This window comes from Fundulus heteroclitus, chromosome 12 (assembly GCF_011125445.2).
Source record: "Fundulus heteroclitus isolate FHET01 chromosome 12, MU-UCD_Fhet_4.1, whole genome shotgun sequence".
NCBI lineage: Eukaryota > Metazoa > Chordata > Actinopteri > Cyprinodontiformes > Fundulidae > Fundulus > Fundulus heteroclitus.
In genome coordinates, this window is record NC_046372.1 from 341273 (window position 1) to 366650 (window position 25378).

Below are 25378 nucleotides of genomic sequence, written 5' to 3' on the forward strand. Positions count from 1 at the left end.
TAAATTTAATGCATTTCTTACGGTTTATTTTATAATCAAATTATTACAGTAGCTATCTAGTATATTTGTCTTTCAAAATGGGAGGAAAACAGTGATTTCCTCCATTTTTACCTAGTTTTCCAACCTAAATATGTTTAAAAATGCTGTAATGCAAACCACAATATTCAAAGGACAAATACTTTTCTCAAGACCCTAAAAATTATCTTAAAAGGTGCATAGCCACATTATTTGACTTTTTTTTTTAGACATATACGTTGCATACAAAGTTTTTCTGAAAGATTATTACTTCCTGATGGATTATTACCGGTCATTTGAGTGTTTTATGCTTTGTTTTTGCAAAATTTGTTAGTAAATAAAATCCTTTGTGTAGATTTCTAACAACAGAGGTACGATACTGCGCATGTACGCAGTGGATGAACAAGGAAACGGCTAACGGCTATTACCAACTCCCAGCGAAGTGTAGAAGCAACTAATTTAGTGCTGGAATATTTGAATAAAGCTAAAACACTAACAAAAAAAGTGAGTGGTCCTCTTTAAAAAAATACTTTATAGAGCACAAAACTACAGAGAAGCTACGTAAAACAAAAAAATCTAATGGTCTTCCAGTTAGAAATGGAAACAGAAAGAAAGTATAATAAGGATCAATTCTGATCATACATTTTCCAGTAAAATTTTTTTTTACTATTGTTATTATTTGCCAATGACATGGGATTCTTTCTAAATGATTACAGCAGGATTTATCTGCCTTAGAATGTGATAAAGGCAGATAAATCCTGGCATAATCCTGGTCTTGAGGCAGCTGAATCCTATTACCCATTAGCTGAAACATATGCCAATTATAGCTATTTAATGGACACGGACATAATGTGTGGAGTCTCAGCTTTTATTTGAAGGTATCCACAATCAAAGTGAATGAAAGGTTTAGGACTTTCAGCTCCTTAACTTGTGCCACCGTGTTTTCAAAAAGGGACCAAAAGTAATCGGACAAATGACTCAAAGGCTATTTTATGGGCTCCTTATATATACACAGCAGATATAAGACCTGAAGTTGATTTGAGGTGCGCCGTGAACAGATAACATGCGGTGAAAGGAGCCTTCCTTAAACTGTAAAACAGAAAACCCATCTGAGAAACTCCTCCAATATTAGGAGTGGCAAAATCTGAACAAACCCAAAGAAGAAAACACTAAAGGATGATCGCAGAAACATTTCCACAGGGGGAGAGAAACCCCTTCACAACAGTCCACCAAGTGAACAACTCTCTCCAGGAGGTAGGCGTAACAATCCCCAAGTCTACCATAGACAGAGAGTAAATATAGACGGTCCACTGCAATCTGCAAGTTACTCGTAAACCACAAAGACTAAAAAGGTTAGATTTGACTTTGCTGGCTCTTTTAGATGTTTGTTTTTTTTTTTTAAATCAGAGTCCTGGAAGAGCATTATCTGAACAGCTTAAGCTCTACGAGAATGATGGGAAGAAAAATATATGGAGAGAGCATGAAACAGCTCATGATCCAAAGCACACCACATCATCTGTAAAACAGAGGCAGTGTGATGGTTTGGCCGTGGATGGCTGCCAGTCGTAGTGGGACACTCGAGTTTATTGATGGACAGAAGCAGCCGAATGAATCCTGAAGTCTGCAGAGACGTGCTCTGTGCTCAGATCGAGATAAATGCAGTCAAACTGATTGGCAATGTTTTATAACACAGATGAACAATGACATACAGCCAAAGCAACCCAGGAGTTTATTGACGTAAAGAAGTGGAAGAATCTGGAATGGCCACGTCGGTCACCTGATCTCGACCCGACAGAGCCGGCGTTTCACTTGTTAAAGACTAAACTTTGGACAGGGAGGCCCAGAAAACAAACAGCAACATAAAGCTGCTGCAGTCAAAGCCTGGCAGAGGATTAAGAGGAGGAAACCCACCGTTTGGTGACGTCCATGAGTTTAAGCCTATCGTTGCCGGCAAAGGGTTTTCAACAAATACAAATTATTGATTTATTTTCAGTTATTTAATTTACTTTTTCAGCCTAATAATGAAAGGGATTGTGTTGGAAAAAAAAAAACTTTACTTCCTCACATTTTTATGCAATCTTTCTGTTCAACCCACTGAATTAAAGCTGAAAGTTTGGCACTTTCAACTGCATCAGAGTTGGTTCATTCAAAATTTATTGTGGTGATGTACAGAGCCAAAATGAGAAAGACAAAGTTATCTCAGTGCAAATATTTATGAACCTGAGTGTAACATGAAACAAGCTGGAATTTCCTGACTTTCAATAATGACATTTCTTGTTGTGAGTCAACAAAGACATTTATGTTACTTTATTTGAAAGCAGAAGTTTCCATATACTACGGTTTGATCACCTTAAAAACATTAGAAAAGCTCAGATTAAGTTGTGGTGGATTATTTAGGACCTGACAAGTGACATTACAAGAATCAGGTTGAATAGAGGCACAGCTGTGTCTTAAAGCAACATCTAAACCACAACGCTTCCTTGTGTGACATCAGGCAAAAATCTAAAGAAATTAGCCAAGATATTAGGAGATTAATTTCAGACTTCCACAGATCTGGTTCTTCCTTTAGTATGATTTCCTGATGGCCGAAGGAGGGATGCCCATCTGTTTAAACAACTTTACTCAAGTATAAAAGACATGGGAGCATCCAGCCCTCATAGTACGGTTCAGGAAGGACACGAGTTTTAGTTCAAAATGTTTATATCAATCCAAGAATAAAAGTCCTTTCCTTGGAAAGATGCCGACTGAAGCTGGTATAGAGAGTCATTATCCAAAGAGTAACGAGTCCTGTACTGACGTGGGCTGAAAGGCCACTCAGTGAGGAAGAAGTCATTACTCCAAAGGTAACATAATAATCCAGATTACAGTAAGCAAATGAACTCTGGGACAAAGACCTTCATTTCTGGAGACATGTTCTGTGAAGTGATGAACTTAAAACTGAAGTACTTGATCATAAAAACCAGCCAATGCAGCCAAAAAGACCCAACAATACACCAATCACACATTTATTTTATGGGCTGATGAGATTTGTAACATGCCATTCCTAGTTTATGAGTTTATCTCAATACGTGCAAACAATGAGGTCAATTCACATATAAAAAAAGAGAAATGACTTCTAGACTGAAATCTAGTGCATTAACATTTGAGCATCACTTGGTACACAAAGATCTGGATATAGAGACAAACGACCTTCTCATCAATGATTTCACTACTACAGTGTTGTACCATCATTCTTGTGTCTTAGATAATTCATATTAAACATAGATTTTATGCTATATGAACTTGTTGCATCGGTTTAGCAGAATGCTACAAATTCCAACAACGTTTTAATTTTAATTTTAATTTAAGGCAGACTCCAACGAATCTACGTGAAAGCGCCATGAACGCTGGTTAAAAAGGGAGCAGCTTCTTACCTTGGGAAGGCCCACTGACTCCATGGCTCTGAGCCACTGCACCGTGTTGTCAGTGTGTCTGAAGTGCAGCCCTTTGGTCTGAGGACAAACGCAGATGTATCACATAAGAGTGAAGGATTTAAAAGAAGGAGTGCAGATAAATAACCTTGAATCTGACACATGAAGACAAGTTAAATTGGGCTGACCGCTAAAAACAATAAACTGTTTGATGAAAGTCAGAGTTAGACTATATTATACTCGTGTGAAAATCAGACATCTTTGTTTTTGTTTTTTTATTTCTAGCAGAACAGCGGCATGTTTCAGTTTGGTTAAATCCTGGCCTCCCCGGTTTCTGTTCATAACTGTCAGGAAGTGTAAAACGACTCTGAAACTGTGAAGCAATCTTTAATCTGATTAGATGAGACGGATAAACGAAAGGAGGGAAACGTACCTTATAACGAGCCTGATCTCGGTCATAGATCTTTTTTGCAGACACCAGTTTAGGGGCAAAGAAATTAGCGAGTTTTCCAAGATAAACACCGTTCCTGAGTCCCTCCTCCAGTTCGGTGGTGGGGGGCAAGTCCTCCTCCAAGCAGGCCTCCATCCACCTGAAGAAGAAAACACCAATACGAAGAAGCCTTAAGCAAAATCTGCTTCAACCTGAGCAACTTCAGCGTAAAACTGCTTTTGAACAGATTACAGTCAATTCTGACCAAGCCTGTTAATGTGAACATAGACATAGGGCTGGGCGATAAATCGATTTAATCGATTAATTCGAATTTACAATTCTTTAAGATTTCATTTTTGGAAAATCTGGATTTTATTTTGCCAATACACTCATTGGGTTTCCATGAAGAGAACAGCATGTGATGCTGCATATATGTTTCGGCAAATGTGTTGTCAAAATATTGTTAAGTATAAACTTTTTTTTACCATAATACGAGGTACTTCATTTACTTATTAACTTTTTTTTTTTTACTTAGTTTGAAGTTCACAAGTGCAGTGAAGCCTGTTCTTAGCTCAATGTGTAATACCACTAGCAGCAAATGTTTTGTTATATTTTCATTGTTTATAATTGGCACAGCTGCCATCTTGTTTTACAACCCTGTTTTACAGCTTGTTTTTAGTTGCAATTTGAATTCAGGTCAACTCCCTGACGAAATGCTTGACATAAAAGCAAGGTTTTAAAATAATTTTTTAATTTCTTTTTATGAAACAAAAAGGAGGGGGAAAAAAAAAATCGATTAATCGGATTTGGTATGATAAAATCAGAGATTTATTTTTTAATCCATATCGCCCAGCCCTACATAGACATCATCATAACATTAAGAAACCTCCAGTTTAATCATGTAATATAGATACAGCACATTGCTAAAGTATTCACACCCTTTAAATATTTGATAATTTCAAAGCCACGAACTTTAGTGTATTTCATTTGGATTTAATGTGATAGACTGAACAAAGTAGCCCATAACTGTGGAATAGAAGAAAGTATAAATACAGCAATTTTGTGAAGGTCTCAGCAGTTTGTTATAGAGCTCGACCAATACATCAGTTGTCTGGTATTTTGGGCCAATATTTGCATTTTTTTTCCCCTGCCGATACATGCATCCATTTTCTAAAAATCCAAGCTGCCACCGCTGTGTGTGTTCGTTCCCATAGAGAATCATGTAAGCACATGGAAAGAACTACCAATCACTACACATACAGCATCTAACTTTATATAAAATAATGTCCATACGCTGCATCGGTGGTCAGTGTTTTTCTCCTCCTCCTCCCCACTGAACTAAAGAAGCTGTTTTCTTGCTGTGACACGTTCATCAAATGAAGGCAAAGCGCTGCGCTAAGAGTCGCGATGCGGGTTTGTTTCCGGTGTGTCTTTCAAACTGTGGTCTGAAGATTACTGTTAATATTAGCTGGTTTAAAACGCAAGTTTTGAGACTTGTGTAACATTTGCTATAATCGTGTCATTTTTAGCGTGTAAATGGAGGAATAAAAAGCAATATTGGCTTAAAAACACAAAAGGAGAAACGGCATCGCAAGTATCGGCTAGACTGATGTCAAAATAACCGGTATCAGCATCGGCCATAAAACAAAAACAAAAAAAAAAACATGTATTGGTCGATCGCTAGCTTGTTACAGAACATTAGTAAACAAACAGCGTCATGAAGAACAAGCAGCACAAAAGTCAATTAAATTCAATTCAATTTTATTTATATAGCGCCAATTCACGAAACATGTCATCTCAAGGCACTTTACAAAGTCAAATCAATCAGATTATACAGATTGGTCAAATATTTCCTATATAAGGGAACCAGTTGATTGCTTCAAAGTCCCGACAAGCAGCATTCACTCCTGGAGAAGCGTAGAGCCACAGGGAGAGTCATCTGCATTGTACATGGCTTTGCTGCAATCCCTCATACTGAGCAAGCATGAAGCGACAGTGGAAAGAAAAGCCACCCATTAACGGGAAGGAAAAACCTCCAGCAGAACCGGGCTCAGTATGAACGGTCATCTGCCTCGACCGACTGGGGTTACAGAAGACAGAGCAGAGACACAACAAGAGAGACAAAAAAGCACAGAAGCACACATTGATCTAGTAATCTGTTCTACATTAGATGGTAATAGCGGGGGAAGTATACGGTTTTGGAGAAGTTTAAAGCAGTGTTAGGGAATACAAAAAACATCCCCAAAAAAATGGAGATTTCATGGAGAGTTGTCCACTCCATCAGTGGAAAACAGAAAGAGTACAACTTCAAACCCCACCAAGACGTGGCCATCCAGCTAGCCTGGCAGGCTGCATAAGACCAGCATTATTAAGACAGAAGCAGTCAAGAGGCCCGTGAAATCTCTGGAAGAGCCGCAGACCTCCAAAACTCCAACGGGACAATCTGTTGACAGGACTCATGGTTATGGACTCTACAAATCTGGAGTCTCGTATAGAAAACACTGCCTGGAATCCACACTAAAAGTGTACATATGGCAAGAAAAAGGAAACGGTGTATGGCCCCAAAAAAAAAAAAAAAAAAAAAAAAATCTGATTTATAAAACCATGCGCATGCACACCAGCACACAATTTTCCTCTATAGATCACAGCTGTACCTGAACGTTTACATATTCGGTTCCACCTCAGGTTCAACCATAAACGGTCGATGCAAAGTAGATCAGGAATGTTAATGTAACAAAAATGGGTCAGCTGATCGTGTTTTTTTTCATCATGGTGAAGAGGCAACCACGCAGAAAAAAATCAAATAAACTCTGGAATAATTTCACAGAGGTGTTTATTAAGGGAGAAAAATCAGAGGTAAAATCATAGATGTTGCCCACATAAAAAGAAGTCGTTAAAAACTAAACCTGATCGCCGTTTTCAACATCAGATGAAAGCCGTACTCCATGTGGAAATCCCTCTAAGGTTAGGGTTCCTCTAACCGTAACCATAACCAGCAGTGTGCCCATCTGTGCTCTGCGGGCTGGAGAGCTACCTTTCAGCACCTTGAGGCGGCTGCAGCCACTTTCCCCTGTAGGTTAAAGCAAAATGCAAAGCTCGGAGTCTAAAGCGGCATATTAGCCAGTCATCCTTGGCCAGGAAATATTTGATCCCTGAAACCAGGTTTCCTCCTAATCTCCCAAATGCAAGGTCTTCTAACAGTGCCAAAGCATCTATCACACAGCATGAAACATGAGCGTGTTTGACTCTTTACAGCAATTACAGTAATCGCTTCACACCTCGTCACGATAATCTGTGGTTCATGTCACCCTGGTCATCACTGAGGAGAGGAATGTGATGGTAGAGAACCCTAAAATGTTTTGTGGACTTTTATTCAGGATTTAAGAAGACTTATGGGCCTTTTTTTTTATTTATCTGAGAGTTCCTTTTGTGTAGTTATGCATCACCAGCGCATGCATGAATTACACAGCGGTTTTGAATGCTTATGATAAAGTTGATCTATGATTAAAGTCTGATATGGAGTGAAGCTGAACATCTCAGAGGAATCATGACGCAGTTTAGCTGCAATTCACCACTTCACCATCTGTGTCGCCAACTTCCCCCATCTCCAAGATTAATGTACGCCTGGGTCAGAGTTGCTGTGTTTGTTGTTTATAGATTGAAACTTTTTCATTAAAAGTGGCATACGCACGTTTCAGGCCCCATTCTGTGGGTATGCAAGCTTTATAAATAATTTATAAATGACACCCCTGGTCTTTAAAGAAGGGTAGGAAGATGAAAGCCATTGTTGAAAGAAAGTCAAAATCATCATCATCAACCTTTATTTAACCAGGATAAGACTCCTTGAAATCAAAGATCTCTTTTACAAGACTTGTCTTGACAATGAGACATTTAAACAGTTAAAAAAAAAAACAGTACAACATCAATAATATCATTAAATAAAATCCAGTCTTCTAAAATCAATTTAAATCAGTGACGCATAGATTTTGTTTCTGCTCAGTCTTGTAGATGAACAGCGAATAAAAGCCTTGCAAGAGTTTATTCCCTTGAAGGAATTAAAAGAGACCAGCTCTTTTAAATGAAGTTCACCCTGAAGCACATTCCAGGTCGACGGCGCGGCAAAATGAAATGCTTTTGTACCAAATTTAGAGCGGACTCTATGCACAGTCAAAAAAAAAGTCCCGTGAACGCAAGTGATACGACCCTGTAGGCTTCTGATAAACAAGGGAAATCGAATAAGGAGGGAGCAGTCGTAATGAAGGAGGGTCAAAGCAATGAATTAAAAGATGCCAGTGAATCCAACGTGGAATGGAAAGAGGAAACATACCAACCTGGGAATACAGTAAACAATCCTGAGTAGAAAACTGAATTTGTAATAAATCTCAGTGCTCCATGAAACACAATGTCCAAAGCATGAGAACACTGAGAAGTAGAATGCATGCCGTATTTTTCGGACTATAAGGCGCACTTAAAATCCTTAATTTTTCTCAAAAATTGATGGTGCTTGATACCCTGAGCTGCTCCAAGCAGGCGGCCACAAGGACGCGCAGCATCACATACCCAGGGCAGTCAAAAGTAGCCGGTCAACGGCGGCAAATCGCCGTCTATAGCAGCTCTTGCCGCCGCCTACATTTCCCCGATTATATAATGGAGCGATATTTGTGCCTTCTGGTTGAGCGCGCAGGAACCAATCCGAGCTCAACTCTAAAAAAAAAAAAACTCTTCTCGCGCGACGCTCGCAGAGAAACAGCCAAGTGAGCGCACAGCACAGCTGGTGTTGAGCATGGAATGAGCAGGTCGAGCACGCACGTGTTGTCTCACTGCGCGCTCGGAAGTTAGTAAATTGTCATATATTCACCTAATCTGATCTGTTTTATATGGTGCTAGTAATTCAAATTCAATTCATTTTATGCAATTTGTTCAAAACCTTGTTAAAACATGATAACATGTGAAAAATGTTTAAGAAGAATATAAAAAAAAAACAAAGGTTGTTTTTGACGAATTGATCATTCACTTTTTTTGCTTTTTATTCAATTTAAAACATGCACTCTGACTCTATTGTTTAAATAATCACCTGTCTTGAAAGCTTCCAAAATACATCAGGGAGACTCTATTTTTCAAAATTCTCCCCTCTGGGGCTCGGGCACCGGCATAAGTGCATCCTCCTACCTGATAGTGTGCGACCTGCTACTGTAAAAAAGTTTGACTGCCCTGCTTACCCTCTCTGTTCTCACTGAAAGGTGTGCGGTGGGAGCCTGCTGGAAAAGAAACGGCTCTAGGTACTCAGCTAGCTAATCACACATTTCACCATCTATTTTTCCGCTTCGTCCCACTGGCAGAAAGTGTGTGAATTGTAGGAATATGCCACAAGAAATGTAGACAACATTATGCTCGACAATGAAGGGTAAAACGTCCAGAGAGTCAGCACGGAATACATCAAGCTCACAGTATGCGCAGAGTATGCGCAACTATGTGGGAGTGTTTACACAGTCGCGCACGGAGTACGTACTGGCAACAATAAGCCTAGTAAATTAATTAAATATATAAGTTACGTTTATTTTTGGCCTTATGTTAGAAACAGGGCAGTGTAGTCCGACTACTCTGTCCTCCTGACAGAGACGGATAGAGAGCTGTATACCGGAAGTGATATTACACACTTGGGAAGAATATTTAGTGCACCTTATAGTCTGGTGCACTTTATGGTCTGAAAAATACGGTATATAAAACGTCACCATAATCTAAAACAGATTAAAAAAGTAGCATTTATGACTTGTTGGTTGTTGTTTTTTAATCTTCAAATGATAAACAAGTCTTAATCCTAAAAAATAAAAATAAAAAAAGCCTAACCTCAGTTTCAACCTTTTTACCAAAAAAGGTAAAAATAAATCATGTTTGCCATAAAGCTGGTGGGGGACACGGCGAACCGGGACGGTGCTCTGACAGTTGAGACCAAAATAAAGTGTCAGGGCTAAATGAAAACCACGACGTGTCAAAGAAAACTAACACTGCACTGCATTAGTGTAAAAACACCTTCGCTATCGTGAAATAGTGAAACATTGGTGGTGGTAGGATCAGGCTGTGGTAACTAGCTCCCCCCACCACCACCACCACCTCCACAAAGCTGGTTTGCTGAGTTGATGTGAAGATGGACAACGATCCAAAACATACAACCAAAGCTACAATAAAATGTTTTACATCCGTGTGTTTGGTCGGCCCAGTAAAGACATGAAATCCAACTCGGAGCTGCTCTCCAGCTCGAGGCCATCAGACAGAGCTCGATCTGTAAAGAATAATGAGCCAAAGTTTCGGCACAGAAAGGTGGTTGTGCCTATATTGACATGTCAGCAACATTTTACAAATGTGTCGAAAAATCATTGAAAAGTGTGACTTTTCCTTCTCCTTTCTCTTCACAGTTACACATCACTTTGTATGCCTCATAAAAGCCCAATAAGGTACATGAAGCTTGTGGTTGTAAACGTGTCAAAATGTGGAAAAGCTGAAGCGTGAATATCACTGGCAGAATGAAAGCTCCACTTTTTTTCTCCCCCATCCAAGTCGTACTACAGCTCCTCTGGTCTGTTTTTTACACAAACATCTGATATGCACTCGCCCCAGCTGCCAGATATTTGGTGGCTGAACACCGCCTGCATGTGGTCAACAAGCCAAAAATTGGATTTTCCTGCACCTGCTGCCCTCTGTATGCCCAAACTAAACTGGAAAAGTTTAACATTTGCATCTAAAACTCAATTACATTTCTTACATTTTTGTCGTTTGAACCATGCATATAACATTTTTTTTAGTACACCTGTTTATGGTAATACCCAGATCACAATGGGCCACACTGATCCCTTCTGGACGTGAGGCTAAACTGTGTAACGAAGAGCTAGTGCAGGGGAACACCCACACAGCCCTGCATGCCTCAGGGAGGAGGCTGCAGACACTTCTACAGTCCGTCCTTTGAGCTTACTGCATTTAAAAACGACACAAAAAAAACGTACAAAGAGAATGTCATGGCCACAAAACGACCCCCAGCGTTTGTACAAATAGAAAACTCTTAGAGGTGAGCATCTGGATCTGTGTTTTTTAGTCGCTCGCTCCAACTCAAACTGAGGCGATTTCCCTTTAAACGTTTAGCAGCTGCTTCACGGACACGGCCTCTGCCAGAATATTTCCAGCTACATCAGGAGAAGGGGGAAAAAAAATTCTTTCCAAAAACTAGTGAATGATTTGTGAGCATGGTGAATCATTTTGGTATGACAGCATGTTACATATTATCGTCTGGCCGAGAAGTGACATCACTACGTATTGCTAAGCTTTCTCATCAATCCTAATAGTGACTTTGATACTAAATCTTACACCGGGTTTTACTTTGCTTTAGACGCAGCAGCTCGTGGTGACTCAACCTGCTTTACTGGAGTAATTGGTACCAGACAATCCAGCCTCCCTTCGCTCTCAGCAGCATCTCCCACACAGGACGGCCTGTTTGGATTCATTAAGCTGAGCAGGTGCTCGCAGGCACTTTAACAAAACATGTGTCAGCATCTTGAGGTGCACCGTGTACTCTCAAAGCAAAGCCAATCAAGTGTGTACGTCAGGCTCCCTGAGGAATAAAGCTATAAAAAAAAAAAGACTGCTTTCTCAACCAGTGGTTTAGGTGACTTCACACTGAGAGGGAAAGTCTGCTTTTGTTTTCTACAGGCAATATGTTCATATAAAAAAAAGAAACCGCCATGAAGAACATTCAGCGATTACCTTGGATTTTTTAGACTCCTAGAGTAAGGAAAAGGAAAAGTGTTTGAAGAATTCAAAGTCCTTGCTCCCATTTAAATCCTCACACACAGTTTTATGAATATAGGCTCCAGAGCAGAGCTAATCCTTTTGGGGTCGTTCAACCTCGTGTGACGTTAAAGCCACAAACATCAATGCATTTTATTGGGATGTTAAACAAACAGACCACCACAGCAGAGTGCAGTTACTTTGAAGTGGAATTTAACGGATTTGTGATTTTCACAAGTTCTTCTGATAAAACCCTGAAAAGGGAGCCATGCATTTCTGGGTAACACTTTATTTGAAGGGGTGTACATAAGACTGACATTACACTGAACATGACACAACACCTGTTATGAACATAAATGACTCTTTATGAATGTTTAGGACTGTTGTCATTAATTGTCATTCGGTAAATTATGACACTATTAAAGCAAAGTTGACATTGTTTAAAATGTTTTTGATATGACAAGCCCTAATTTAACCTAATCCCAAATCAAACCCTAAACTTAACCTCGTCTCTGTTAATGTCAAGTTGTCATAACAAAGACATTTTAAACAATGTCAACTTTTCTTTAATAGTGTCATAAATTACCGAATGACAATTAATGACAACAGTCATAAACATTCATAAAGCATCATTTATGTTCATAACAGGTGTTATGTCATGTTTATGACAGTGTAATGTCAGTCTTATGTACACCCCTTCAAATAAAGTGTAACCCGTTTCTGTTTAGCCCATTTCAGTGAACACTTTGCCGATCGCCTTATTTTGCTATAAGAGCTGCACGTCTATCTGGGTGTGTGTCTCTGTCAGGTCTGCGCATCTAGAGAGAGAAATGTTTTAGCCAGGTCCAGTCAGACTAGATGGACCTTTTCTTACCATCATTTTTAACAGTCAACACCACATTACAGTACGGTTTTAGATAAATGCATCAGAATACCCTCAAAGCCTGCAAAAGAATGTCAACAACCCATCGATTTATCAGTCGTGCGCCACGAGGGGCCGTGAGGAACTGGGTTGGGGACCACTGCTTTAACAAGTCTCTGAGCTCTGTCAGAAACTATTTACTTTGCCTTAACTTGTGACGCTGTGAAGCAGGGGTGCCCAGGTGCGGTTCTCGAGAGCTACTATCCTGCAACGCCTGGATGCATCCCAGCTCCAGCATACCTGAGTCAAATGGCCGAATCCCCGGCCAGCGCGTCATTTAGCTCTGCAGAGGCCCGATAACAAGCCACTGAGTCTGACGAGTTGGAGAAGGATGTTAGCTCTCGTGGACTGGACTTGGGCAGCCCTGCTGTAGTGAATGAACGCCAATGAAACGCATTGAAATTTGTGATTGCAATGTTAAAAATCTGAAGGGGATAAGAACCGTTTTGAAAGGCACTATAAATAAATATCAGATATTGTCCAATGTCTACACAACACTGGAGCAAACGGGTGGCAGTTCTGCGTGTACCGATATCTACACAGATACAAACAGAAAATTTGCAACTTGTGTGAATGTCGTCATCACTTTCTCTTTTATTCGGTATTTTCATGACTTATGAAGCATTAAAAAAAAAGTCATAAAAATGATAAAATGCAACATTTATTTGAATTGCATGCCAGTTTATGAAGTTTTCTTATTGTGTGCGATCTCCATGGATCCTGATCCTCACTGCCGCGAGCCATTTCATGGCGAATGACCCCCTGATCACCAGAAAAAAAAAACTCCAAGGAGGAGCCTGCTGCTGGTAGATGTTTACTGGAGTCACATGACCTAATGTCCTTTACTTTGAATTATGAGATTATCAAAAATCACTTTAAATGAATGGGTGTCAAAGCAAGTTCTATACATTAACAAGGGATTAAGGTACAAAATCCCTTTAATCAAGACTCCTTTCATACAAAGAAGTAGGAAAGAATCTGTAAAAGCATGAAAGGTCGAGGGGGCAGCGGCCAACTCAAACATGTAGTATGTTCTTACAGGAGACGATTTTAATTTAAAATGCTGATGATTGTAATAAAAAAAAGAAAAGAAAAAAAACGCTGATTAGAACGTGACAATAGAGCCAAGGAGCATGCTGCATGGGTTAAATAGTTTTCCAGTGAAACTTGACTTCCTGTACTTAGAACAAAGGAGGACTTGTCTCCTGAAGCAGGACAGGCTTGTTGTTGTGTTTACGGTAACCCCCCTCCCCCAAAAAAAAACGACCCCTTCCTGTCATTGTCTAACCTGCAGCCTGAAGTGGAGAACCAAGCCCAGATTTGTGGAGAGTGCAGGTATTTCCAGTGTTAACACCTTATTAGTAAATGGGCCTGTGTTGCTTTGAGCGGCAGTGTTTCTGGGCTCAGGAAGCTTGCGTCATGTAGCGTCGTCATGCTGGTCATGAGTTTACGTTCGCCTCGGGGTGAGCCATCAGAGGATCTTGTATCAAGTGACAATATGAAATTGCGGTGTTATCCGCCTTTCAGATACATCTCACAGGCCGCAGCATTAAACGAATTAACTTTGGTATAAAAGTATTTCCTTTCCCACGTGATCCAAGTCTGAACAAAGTTCCCAGCACCTACTGGGTCCAGTAAACAGAGGTGTGACTTGTTGTTTTTGTTTTTTTTAAACAGAGGTCCACTTGGCATATCAAGAATAGAGTGGAGCCATCCAACATCCTGAGAAGAGTCCGAGTGTTGAAATTATGGATCACCACTTCCTGCCAGAACTTCCAGAATAAAATCAGCGGGATAAAAACAGGAAGCCAGAATATAACAAGCTGCAGCTTCAACCTTGAGTTAAAGGGGGCCGGTTCTGCGCTGAGATCACACAGAGCCAAGACTAACCATCTGAACGGAAAAGTTCAATCGAACCCATCAGAAGATCTGATCCAGATTAAACCATGACTTTCCATCAAGTTTTTTTTCCTCTGCAGTACTTTTGCAATATCCCCTGACACCAGACCACAATGCAGACATGTGAGGATCACAAGAAATACTCAGTGAGCTATAAAGTGGGCATGTCTTTAAGGTTGATCTGCATATAACTAAACCATAAAAGGTTCACAGCCAACAAAACGTGCCACAAATGGAAATCATCACTTGTTTACTCTCCAGAGAGGGTCCAAAGTCTCCTTTTAGAAACGTCTTCGTATGACAGAGCGTAAGTGGTCTCTGGGAGGGAGTGTCTCTAAACAGACAACTTTCACTGAAGGTAAATGTGAAACAATAAAAGTCATTATCCAACGTTTAAAGATCTGAACAAACTTAATGTCCACCTTTATGTGTAATCTGCCACCGGCGAGCACCAGCAGCCGACAGCGCTGCACCTCTACGCCGGTCCGGACTGTTTTCAAATGAAGACGCCCCCCCCTCTCCGTTAATCTTGGTGAGGTCATTTCCTGTAGGTTACGACCATTTTAAATATTTGCAAAATATAGTGAGGGAATGGTGGAATATGAAATCACATCCCATTTTCCTGCATATGTAAAGATAGTTATTAATAACCATAAAAGCGAGGGGTGAGGTAACCCAGTCAGTTTCCTTTAACATGATTTAGTTTACAAGAAAAACTTCCCATTAGTTAAAACTCAATTGGATTTCTAAACTCATCCGTCCTTGCTCCAACTCTAGACCCAGTAAATCTGCTCTACAGCGTTTTTTGCCATTTCCTGGTGGCTCCAATGCTGTGAAAGAACCACCCAATCACAATTAAATACAAAGAAAGTTACTAATCTTTAACATGAGGCCAATTATGTCCCTTTTATCAATTTAGGGTTGGGAAAAATGTGAAATCTCTTGAAGTTCAAAGCTGAATAAATATACGGATTTGTGTGAAATTCTCAAATACCCATCTGCTGACTTTTTCAAAGGTATTTTCATGGTGTAGATACACATTGTGTGACGCATGAGTGACCTTAGTCTGACTCTCGGAGTATGAGTTGCAGATAAAATCCTGGCATCAGCCGTGTTCCCTTCCTCTGGAGTTAACCGGGTGTTGCTGTTTGCACAAGGCCCTTTAATGTTGGCTACATCAATGACCTTTGAAGTAGCGGGCCAAGATGAAATTGGTAAGCTTTGACAAAGATTTAGGCCGTCCAAAAGGTAAAGCCTGCCCAGTTAGTTCAGCAAATCCCTCAAGCATAAAAACTTCAGAGAATATGTTTCAAACTTTTGCCATGCAACAGTTTTGCCACCAAAATGCCCAGGCAGCTTTGACTTAGTTTAGTTTACTGTTGCTGCATCCTGGATTTGCTAGCTGCAAAATATAGTCACTTGCTAGAGAAAAAACAATAAGCAATGTTAGATGTATTACAGCAACTGCTCACGGCAGGAAGCATAGAAACACATATTCTGAACACTTAACAGTAAAATCAGTTAAAGTTGGTTTTGACAGGTCAGTGTACACAAATTTCGGATCAGTGCATTTTATTCTCTCTTCATTGGCTCCACCAATCAAGCTTTCATCATAGCCTACATCTGATTACCCCGTATGTTCCTAACAGAGCACTTCACTTTCAGACTGTAGGTCTGCTGGTGGTTCCTAAAATCTCTAAAAGTAGAATGGGAGGCAGATCCTTTAGCTATCAGGCTCCTCTCCTGTGGAACCAACTCCCAGTTTAAGTCCGTCACACAGACACCCTGTCTACTTTTAAGACTAGGATTAAAACTTTCCTTTTTGATAAAGCTTAGGCTTAGACTGCTGGAGGACACAATGAGCACTTTACCTCACTGTCATTTCCTCCGTTTATGACTGATCTACAGCTACCATTAACTTATGTTGTCTCGGACGTAGTTCACTCCACAGAGGTCTGTGTAGGCAACAGTACGCTCGACTATGAAGGGTAAAAATGTCAAGGAGAGTCAGCACAGAGTACATCAAGCTCACAGTATGCGCACAGTACGCCCGAGTATGTGGGAACCTTCAGGCAGCCCGCACCCGGAGTAGCGCTAGCAACAATAAACCTAGTAAGTTAATTAAATATAAAAGTTACGTTTATTTTGGCCTTATGTTAGAAACAGTACAGTGTGGTCGGACTACTCTGTCCTCCTGACAGAGACGGAGAGCTTTCCCTTTCAGGAGAGAGCTGTGTACATGAAGGGGCGGAGTGATATTACACACGTGGGAAGAATATTTAGTGAGCCTTATAATCCGGTGCACTTTATATGTGGACAAAGACGCACAAAAACATGTTAATTCACGGTGCGCTTGATAATCCGGTGCACCTTATGGTCTGAAAAATATGGTACATAAAAATAAAAATAAAATAAAAAAACGTAATTGGATCTCAAAGCAGCAAACAATCTATGGTGTAAATTGTACAAATGTCTGATATGTCCCAGGAAGATTGGAGCAGACTTCGTGTCTGGTGCCACTGCTACATTGTTATTTCAAGATGGGTAAACTAGCTGCTCAGAAACCTATAATTGTGTGCAAGAGCCTGCTAAATACCCGTTCATTTGGTTCAAGTGTGCTTAATCAGTAAAACACCTAAAACATGCAGGACAGAGGCTTGAGGAATGACTACAGGCACCACTGATCTAGCGGATGACACCACAGTAAAAGATTTGGACAACACCCTAAGCTTATTGTTGGGGGCTCTTTATCTTTTCGTCTCTTAACTTCAAGAAGAAAAAAAAACATTTCACCTCCCCTACTTGTAACAATAGAACAGAAACCGAGCAGCAAAATCCCCTCAGCAATTTGATTGTTCAGCAGAAGCTACTATGACAAAATTCCTGTGCCAACCATAAACCTTATTTTACAGCACAGGCCTCTGAATTGTGGGTCCAGAGCCTAATCCCCGGCTCCCTGTGGCACAGAGCTTCATTACTGGGCTGTTTTAATCCCAGTTTAACTTGGCACATTTCACAGAGTACAGGTTCCGCTCTACAATTTACAGCAATGAATATTAGAGGCAAGAAGCCAGAAAGTGAACGTGACATAATGTGGTCACTTTTAGGTCAGCCTTGGTGTTTCCACACAGGTACAGCCTTCCCTTTTTGAGCAGCCCTGTTACAGCTCACCCAGTAAACTATAAAAAGTGTCATAATCTATGATGGAAGTCTGAAACTGCTCGGTTCAGCCCTTGTAAACCCTTCCTATCCTGTGACATAAGCAGATAATAGTCCGCTCAGACTGGCAATGCGAGTCCGGCTGTCTTTGAGCAAAGGTAAAGAGAAAGTAGAAACATGAGGTTAGTAGGCAAGTCACCACTAGGCAGCAGAAAGATGCCATAAATCTGAGGGAGCAAAAGAAATCTGTCTAAATGGGAGTGTCATATCAGGGTGGCAGAAGAGGCACAAGCACACTTCCTGTTCCTTCCTGTGCAGTAGGATGCTTTTTGTATACAAGACAGGAAGTGGTTTTGTTTGAGTCTGGTTCAGACGTCCCAGAAAGACCCACAAGAATCAAGCAGTCTTTATAATACATTAGAAACACCTCATAAAAATCTGGAGTTAGAGGAACACTTTATCCATTAGGTCCACACCTCACTGACTTCACTAATGCTCTCCTGTGCAGCTCTGCATCTTGGATGGACGTACAGTTGAAACCGCAGATTGACATAGATGGCATCAAATCACCGCCTTTTTCTCCCTGTCTGACATCAAGTCAGACTAAACTTCTTCTGTTCTAGGTCGGAAATCATTTTAATTTTCTAAGTGCCAGAACAATGATAGCCTCGTGAGACCATCCTGATCTCGCGAGCTTTCAAGGTTTCACTCGTAGATCAGTCTGGCTACTCTCCGTTAAAGAAAATTTGGAGCCGTTCACCAAACAAACGTCCAATCAGCGTTGGCTTTGAGGCGGGTTGAGGTGTGACGCAACGAGGAGCGACAGTTCAATCTAAAGAACATGGCGGCTTCAGCTGACGAAACTAGAGTTAGCGCGGCTATCGAGCAAGTTTTATCGGAATTACAGAGTATTTCTTTGCTGAGCTAACGAGCCTTTACCTGCAGCAGCAAGAGTAGCTTGGCTTGTGGTTGTGTTTTCGTCGTCGCTCGTAACAGAGCGACGACGAATCTGATTGGTTTATTTGGCCCGTCTATCACCAACATAGGCCAATCAGCTAACCAGTATTTCCGCCCCTTCCCAAAATTACTTCAACGGAAGGTTTCCAGATGGATATGCGGAGCAAATCTATCTGGCGGAGTCAGGTAAGAACAATGAGAGAACATTTTAGAAAATTATGATTTCCTTCAGATTCTGTCATTTCCAGATCTTTTTCTAGGACTTCCATTTAATCTGTACAAATTGGGTGAAATGTTTTGGCATCCTTCTTCAACCTTCTCTCAATAGTTTGCTTTAATTTTGGCCCATTCCTCCTGACAGAATTAGCTGAGTCAGGCTTGTAGGCCCGCTGGCTCGTTCTCAGACAAGGCTGTCTTGTTTTTTGTTTTTTTCCCTGTAAAGCATTTTCATTGTGGTGTTGTAGAAAAAATGCTGTACATATAAAGCTTGATAGACTGGCTGAATGCCGCTTTACCCCCGTTGCTGCCCTCATATCATACCGTTTGGCCTCCTCTAGGTGACACAGGTACTCGTAGGCGATGTTCTGCCGCCTCCTCTCATCCATCTCCTCTGCCGAAAGCCTCTCATCATCCTCAATGGCTGGAAAAAGCAAGCAGACTCTAATTACTGGCATATTATTTGTCCTTTAATTACATTTGGTGAGCTGTAATAAGTTTAAACAGGAGAAACAAGGTCAGCCACATCTGTTTTATATTCAGTGTATGAGAACATCATAAATTCTAAATGTGTTTCATTTCCAACGATACTCTGAAAACCCTTACACGTTTGAGGTATTTGAATTTGATACAATTTTAATGTTTATAGTGTTTAGAAAAATTAATTGAGCTTTCAGCAGCATTTTATTGTAAAACAAGCGGCCACAGCTTAAAACATCTATGGTGACGGTATCAAAACATCCTGTAGTGTTGACAGCTTCAGTCAGGATTGATGCTCCAGTTTTTCCTTCTACAGTGCCCATAGGAGAATACATGCAAGCAACCAGATTATTCAAACTCTATAAAAGTGGGTTTGCCTTAGATGATGGTAGATGGTGTGCTGTAATGTAAAAACTGTGACAAATAGTTATGATGGCCTCAGCGGGGAGCCAGGGTGACGAGTGACTTCTGCTGGGGGTTGACTGATACCTGCAGCTTAACAAGATCCCCTCCTCCCCCTAGACGCACCTTACCTCAGCTATAATCCAATTAAATCCTTTTACTTCTGCTCGAGCGCGCGCACAACCTCAGATCTAGGAGCTGAGAGTAGGAAGCAGGAAGTCTGGTGTAAAACCCAGTTTTAGGCTCCTTTAGAGGGCAGCCAATTTCACCCTAATGCCTTAGCAAAAAGCAGTCATGCTCCTTAAATGTTCCTGTATCGTGTCAGGTTACAACCACAATCTGCAATGCATTTTATCAGAATCCAAACCAAAAATCTACCAAGACAAGGTTGTTCACCTGAAGGGACGGGCCTGTTGAGGAGCACATTGCTCGGCTCTGGAGGAGCTGCATAGAGCCACAGCTCAGGGTGAATAATGAGCTGATAGGACAACTGTTGGAAAAGCACTCCAGCAGGACCAAAATCAAACTTTTTGATATATATGGCTGAAAACTAACACTGCACTTGACCCTGAACACACCTCTCTCAAGGTGATTAATGCTGGCAACACCATGCAGGGTAGATGCTTCTCCTGAGTAGGTACAAAGAAGTAAGTCAGAGCTGATGGAAAGAAAGATGGAGCCAAAGGTGAGGCATACCTGAAATAAAAGCTATTAAAAAGCTGTCAAAGATTTGAAATCTGAGTGTAGGATCTCCTTAAAAAAACAGCAGGGTTGTCAAAATGATCTCGACTTTAACATAATCAATACATGCAAAATAAAATTACTAAAATATACTCATTTACGTCAGAATCAATACAAACTGACTAATTCAATTTTTTTTAAAATTGTTTGACTTGTTTGACTGCTGCTGAAGGATTTAAACTCTAACAGGGTGAGAACATCAAGAAAAAAAACATGTGTCACCTTCTTTAAATGGACAAGACCAATGCAAAAGCATTGTTCTAAGGTACTTTGCCGTATGAGGCAGAGGGACAGGAAAAAAAACTAAAGGCTAGCACTAGCTAGTTATGCTAACGCTACAAGCTAACACTTCTTCATTGTTTGATAGCAGCATAAATAGGTCAGTAAAGCTCCTGTATCTGCAGCAGTGCAGTAGTAAACGTCCTGGACAACATAAGCTAACGCTAGCTGCTCAAATGTTAGCTTCACGGACACGGAAAGTCCAGTGATTGAGTCCTGTCGGTCTGAGCTCCCCCATCAAGTTGTGTTTCCCAGGTCCAAAGCTCCAGATAACGCAGCAATCCAATCCTTCAAGGGTTCGTTCTACTTCTGTACAATTTCCTGCAGGAAATGTTAATCAGCTGACAGGTCAGTCAGTAATAAATAGAGAAGCAACTAAACAAACCAGTGCGCTGCTGTCCATTATTCTGCTTAGCTGTGGAGATAATAACACATGTTATGGTGGAGCAAGACTAAAGGTGACAATTAGAGAAGAAAAATTAGGAACCTGTTGCTCTCTAACCTGCTGCTGTCGTTGATTTAAAAGAAAATATTATGCAAAATTACCACAAAGAGAAATTGCGCAGGACTGCTGCTGAATACATTTGCGTGGTAAATATATTATTGTATGGATCAGATCTGTGTTTGTTTGGAAACAATTTATTTTAGTACAGATAGAATGATCCTTTATTTGTCACCCAGTAGCAACATTTATTTCCATCAACAGGAAATTGACAGGAAAATGGAAGCACACTGTGCCCCACTAAAGATAAGCAATCATAATAAAAGAATCACAGGTACACACTAAGAATAATTAACACTTATGCTAAGTGTTATATTGTCTATTATTTTGCCAAACAGGGAAGTGAGTGACCCCCAAATATAAATATTTCCCAACGAGGGCTGATTTGTTCCCTACTTAATGGTGTTAATTAACCCTAATTAAGGAAGTTCAAATATTGTCATATTGTAATTCATATATTTTCGCGCTCTTAACCACAAAGAACCTAGTACCCTTGAAGAAGTCTAGAAAGGGACTGAATATGGAAATGAGTATTTTTCTAAGGATCTGTTTTGAGATAGAAATTTTATTTTCATGACAACCCTACAAGGCAGAAATTTATGCACTTTATTGTCAATCAATCCTCCTGTTCATATGAAACTGCTCACAAGCGCTTGTGCTGTAACTGTATTCCAACATATACTGTATATAGACTTCTAAAACTTGATAAACTATCTTTTCCAAACATCAAGTACTGTATGTTTTAGAAAAGTAATATTCAGAAGGGGGAAGGGCAAAGATATCCGAAATATAAAACATTACTGACCCCTAGCTGGGTCTGGATCGAAGCATTTTGTTTTTAGTGCCAGAACGACCCAATCAAAGCCCACACCTATAGTCAGATGAGATTTCTAAAACAAAAAACTAGAAACATGCTGCTCAAACCCCAGTCTGAACAAGCTTGACCTATTGTAGTTTAAGCTGGTCTCTATATGTCCAAAGCTGCTACTTGCAGAGAAAGGTCCTACAGAGTATTGACTCTGACGGCCTGAATACAAATATAATGCATGCCACACGTTTGTAATTTATAAACATGATTGAAAAACATACATCCTATTACTTCCAGTTCCACAATTATGCACTGCTTTACATTGGGCTGTCACATGAATGATAAAATGTGAAAATGTTCAAAAGGGAAGGAATACTTTTTGTAAAAGGCACTGTAGGTTAAAAAGGGTCCATAATAAACGGAAGCAGTGAGGAATCTAAGCCCGCGGTTGCCTTGATTTTCAAATATTGGCAGCGGCCCTCGCTTTGCCTCAGCAGAGTTGGGTGGAGGATGCACGTTACTCCCCCGCTTTGCATGTTATTCTGTCATGTGTTTGTTTCCTCTTTAACCATGATGTGGCAGTCAAAGCATGCTCACGGTCGACAAAAGGAAACCAAACGGCTTTTGAGTCCGGCCTGAATCTTCTAAACCTCTGCAGGTTCACTCTGTACTCTTCTGGCAGCCCCCCCCCCTCACCCCTGCAGAGACCCTCATTTGCCAAGTCTCGGCAGAAGCTTGACACACAACCCTCACGTGTTGGGAAATTAGGCAAAAAGCCACGCATGTGCAGGGCTGACGCCACTGCCGTTTGGCAGAAAGGTCTTACGCGGAAATCGGCATATTATTTGCCTGTGCGAGCCAGCCCAGCTGTGCGGATGACAGGGAGGCACAAACGCTCATCACTGAGACAGCAGCCATTACTGACTCAGTCACACACACTTCCTGAAAGAGCCCGCCTGCAACACAGCTTTATATTTAACCACCAGGATGGGTTTGTTGCTTTTGTGTGTCACCGGATCACCCTGAGATGGTGTCATTATCACAAATGTGTTTAGCTGCAGAGGTTTCCCCTCTTTGATCTGTTTTTTTTTTATATATATATATTTTTTCCCCTCTTCTTGTTGGAGTAGATGTGGATGCTGAAAGGACCTGGACAGTTAGTTAGTTAGTATGACATTTAATGACAACCACTGCCTGCAGATGACTTGTCCCACCGTGATGCTGTAAAGTTTAAGCACATGACAGGGTCGACTTTGAGCTGTTTTTCTTAATTCAAATAAAATGAATGCAACAAACTAACTTTGTGCCAAAGATTCCAGTCAGGGACTCAAAAAAAAAAAAAAAACACAGTATTGATGGCCATTGATCAGTGTTAGCAAGCTGTACTTTGTTGCTTTAAACAAAATCTTATCAGTAAGCTGCAGACTTCCACGGAGCAGCAGGAATGTAAAGTTAATGGTTAACCTCTGAGAAAAAGCCTCATGTGCGGTAATGCTGGAAAACTGGCTACTGGTAAATACAAAAGGTAAAAAAAATAAAAAAATTATCATCGTGGTGCATTCAGGGACACCATGTGGGAAGTCAAGATTAGAAATACTTATTCATCTTCATCGCCTGTGTTAAATTTGAAGTTTCCCTCACAGGTTTTCCTTTAAATACAAAAAAAGTCATAACAATAAAGAAACATATGAGAGCGGAATGCTGTGAAAGCATCCCGGTGATCTTCCCGCTGTCATCAGGTGAACCACCTGCTGCCCATCAGGCATCCCCTCCTACATTAGTCCGCATCTATCCGCTCCCGGTTAGTCAACGAGTTGTTTATTTTTTACGCCCAAAAGTCGCCAGAAAACGTCTTCACTTACTTCCATAGCGCGGCCTGTGCAACTTCGCGCTTTCTTCATGATACATCCTGCCTCGCTTCCTCCACACGTGAACTCGTCTCAACTGGAAACAACTTCAGCCGAGAAGCTGACGTTTCAGCCCGGAGCCCGTGGACAGCCGCGCCTCTCTCTGTGAAGAGGTGTGCGGAGGGTGGGTGGGTGGAGGAGACCACGCCGAAAACAAAGCAAAAAAAAAATCAGAAATGAATAAAAGAAACGCCTGCCGTGGTTAAGCCCCCATGGTTTGCACTACTTTTGCCTGCGCTCTGACCAAAGTGCCCCTGGTTGTGTTATCCGTTCCCCGCTGCGCGGAGACTTGAAATGACTGACGGGACAGTGAACGTTGGCTCAGGCACGTCAGCGCCACCTTGTGGCCAAAGGCGGGATAACAGAAGCAAACGATGCATGGATTAGAGCAGGGGTCACCAACGTGGGGCCCGCGGGGCACCAAGTAGCCCTCGAGCCTGTTCTAAAAACAACACAATCCACCGCCAAAACTTTATTTTTATCCTGTTATTCTTCTTATTTAATCACACATGCATTTATATAGATTTAAAAATGACTATATCCATCCATCCATCCATCCATTTTCTTACTCGCTTTATCCCTCATGGGGTCGCGAGGGTTACTATATATATATATATATATATATATATATATATATATATATATATATATATATATAAAACAAAGCATGAAAAAATTTATAACTTTATAAAGTTAAGCTGAACTTTGACTCATTGACTCAGCACTGGTAGCCCTTCGTATGACACAACACCAATGAACTAGCCTATAGTTTTAGAAAGGTTGATGACCTTGAATTAGAACAATGTTGCTCAGGATTTTCTTTCTTTATGTTATTATTCATCTTTAACTTTTTTTTCCAAATACACACTTTTATACCCACTTCACCATTGTACATGTAGGTATTTTTTTTGTATGTGTTGCACTTTAAGCCCTACAAAATAAAAGTACACTTGAAACCACTCAACTGAACTAATCTGGAATTAAGATTTTTTTTTCTCCAGTTCTCCAAGTGTAAATTACAATTTAAGAACAAAAATGTGGTTCTTTACTTTTACAGTTACTTATGAATAAACTCTGGGAATGCAAAAAAGAATCAAAATACGCTTTACTCGACAGTTTTGTTCACACAGACAAGGTATTTGACTGTGGTTCCACTTTGCTCTCAGTAAAGATATCTTAAAAATATAAAAAGGGAAACCAGAACATAAAACTTTTTTTTCCAAATATTTGATTATACAGTGTTGCAAATGCAAAATCAGGAATAGAATTGGAACAAGGATTTGTAAAAAAAAAAAAAGAAAAAAAAAGGAAAAAAAAGTTATTTATGTTCCAAGCTGCTGATGTTGTGTCTATGACTTGTGAGGTTGTGTTTCACATAGTCAGACAACCTTGAGGTCAGTAACAGGAAATACACACAGAGGAAAGTAACTTATTTGAGGTTTCGTTGAAGCTGGGCCTTCACAAGTAGAAATCAC

The 25378-nt window shown here is 40.5% G+C and overlaps 1 protein-coding gene across 1 annotated transcript in view; it reads right to left on the reverse strand.

The window, feature by feature from the left end:
* Positions 1-24187, reverse strand: part of iqgap2 (IQ motif containing GTPase activating protein 2) — a 58194-nt gene extending 34007 nt beyond the window's left edge. Inside the window, exons 1-4 of the mRNA XM_036143588.1 lie at positions 23859-24187; positions 19109-19208; positions 3859-4015; positions 3429-3506 (exon numbers count right to left, since the gene is read on the reverse strand). Coding sequence (XP_035999481.1) covers positions 3429-3506; positions 3859-4015; positions 19109-19208; positions 23859-23904 — 381 coding nt within the window. The 5' untranslated portion in view covers positions 23905-24187. The remainder of the gene's footprint in view (positions 1-3428; positions 3507-3858; positions 4016-19108; positions 19209-23858) is intronic.
* Positions 24188-25378: the final 1191 nt, after the last annotated feature.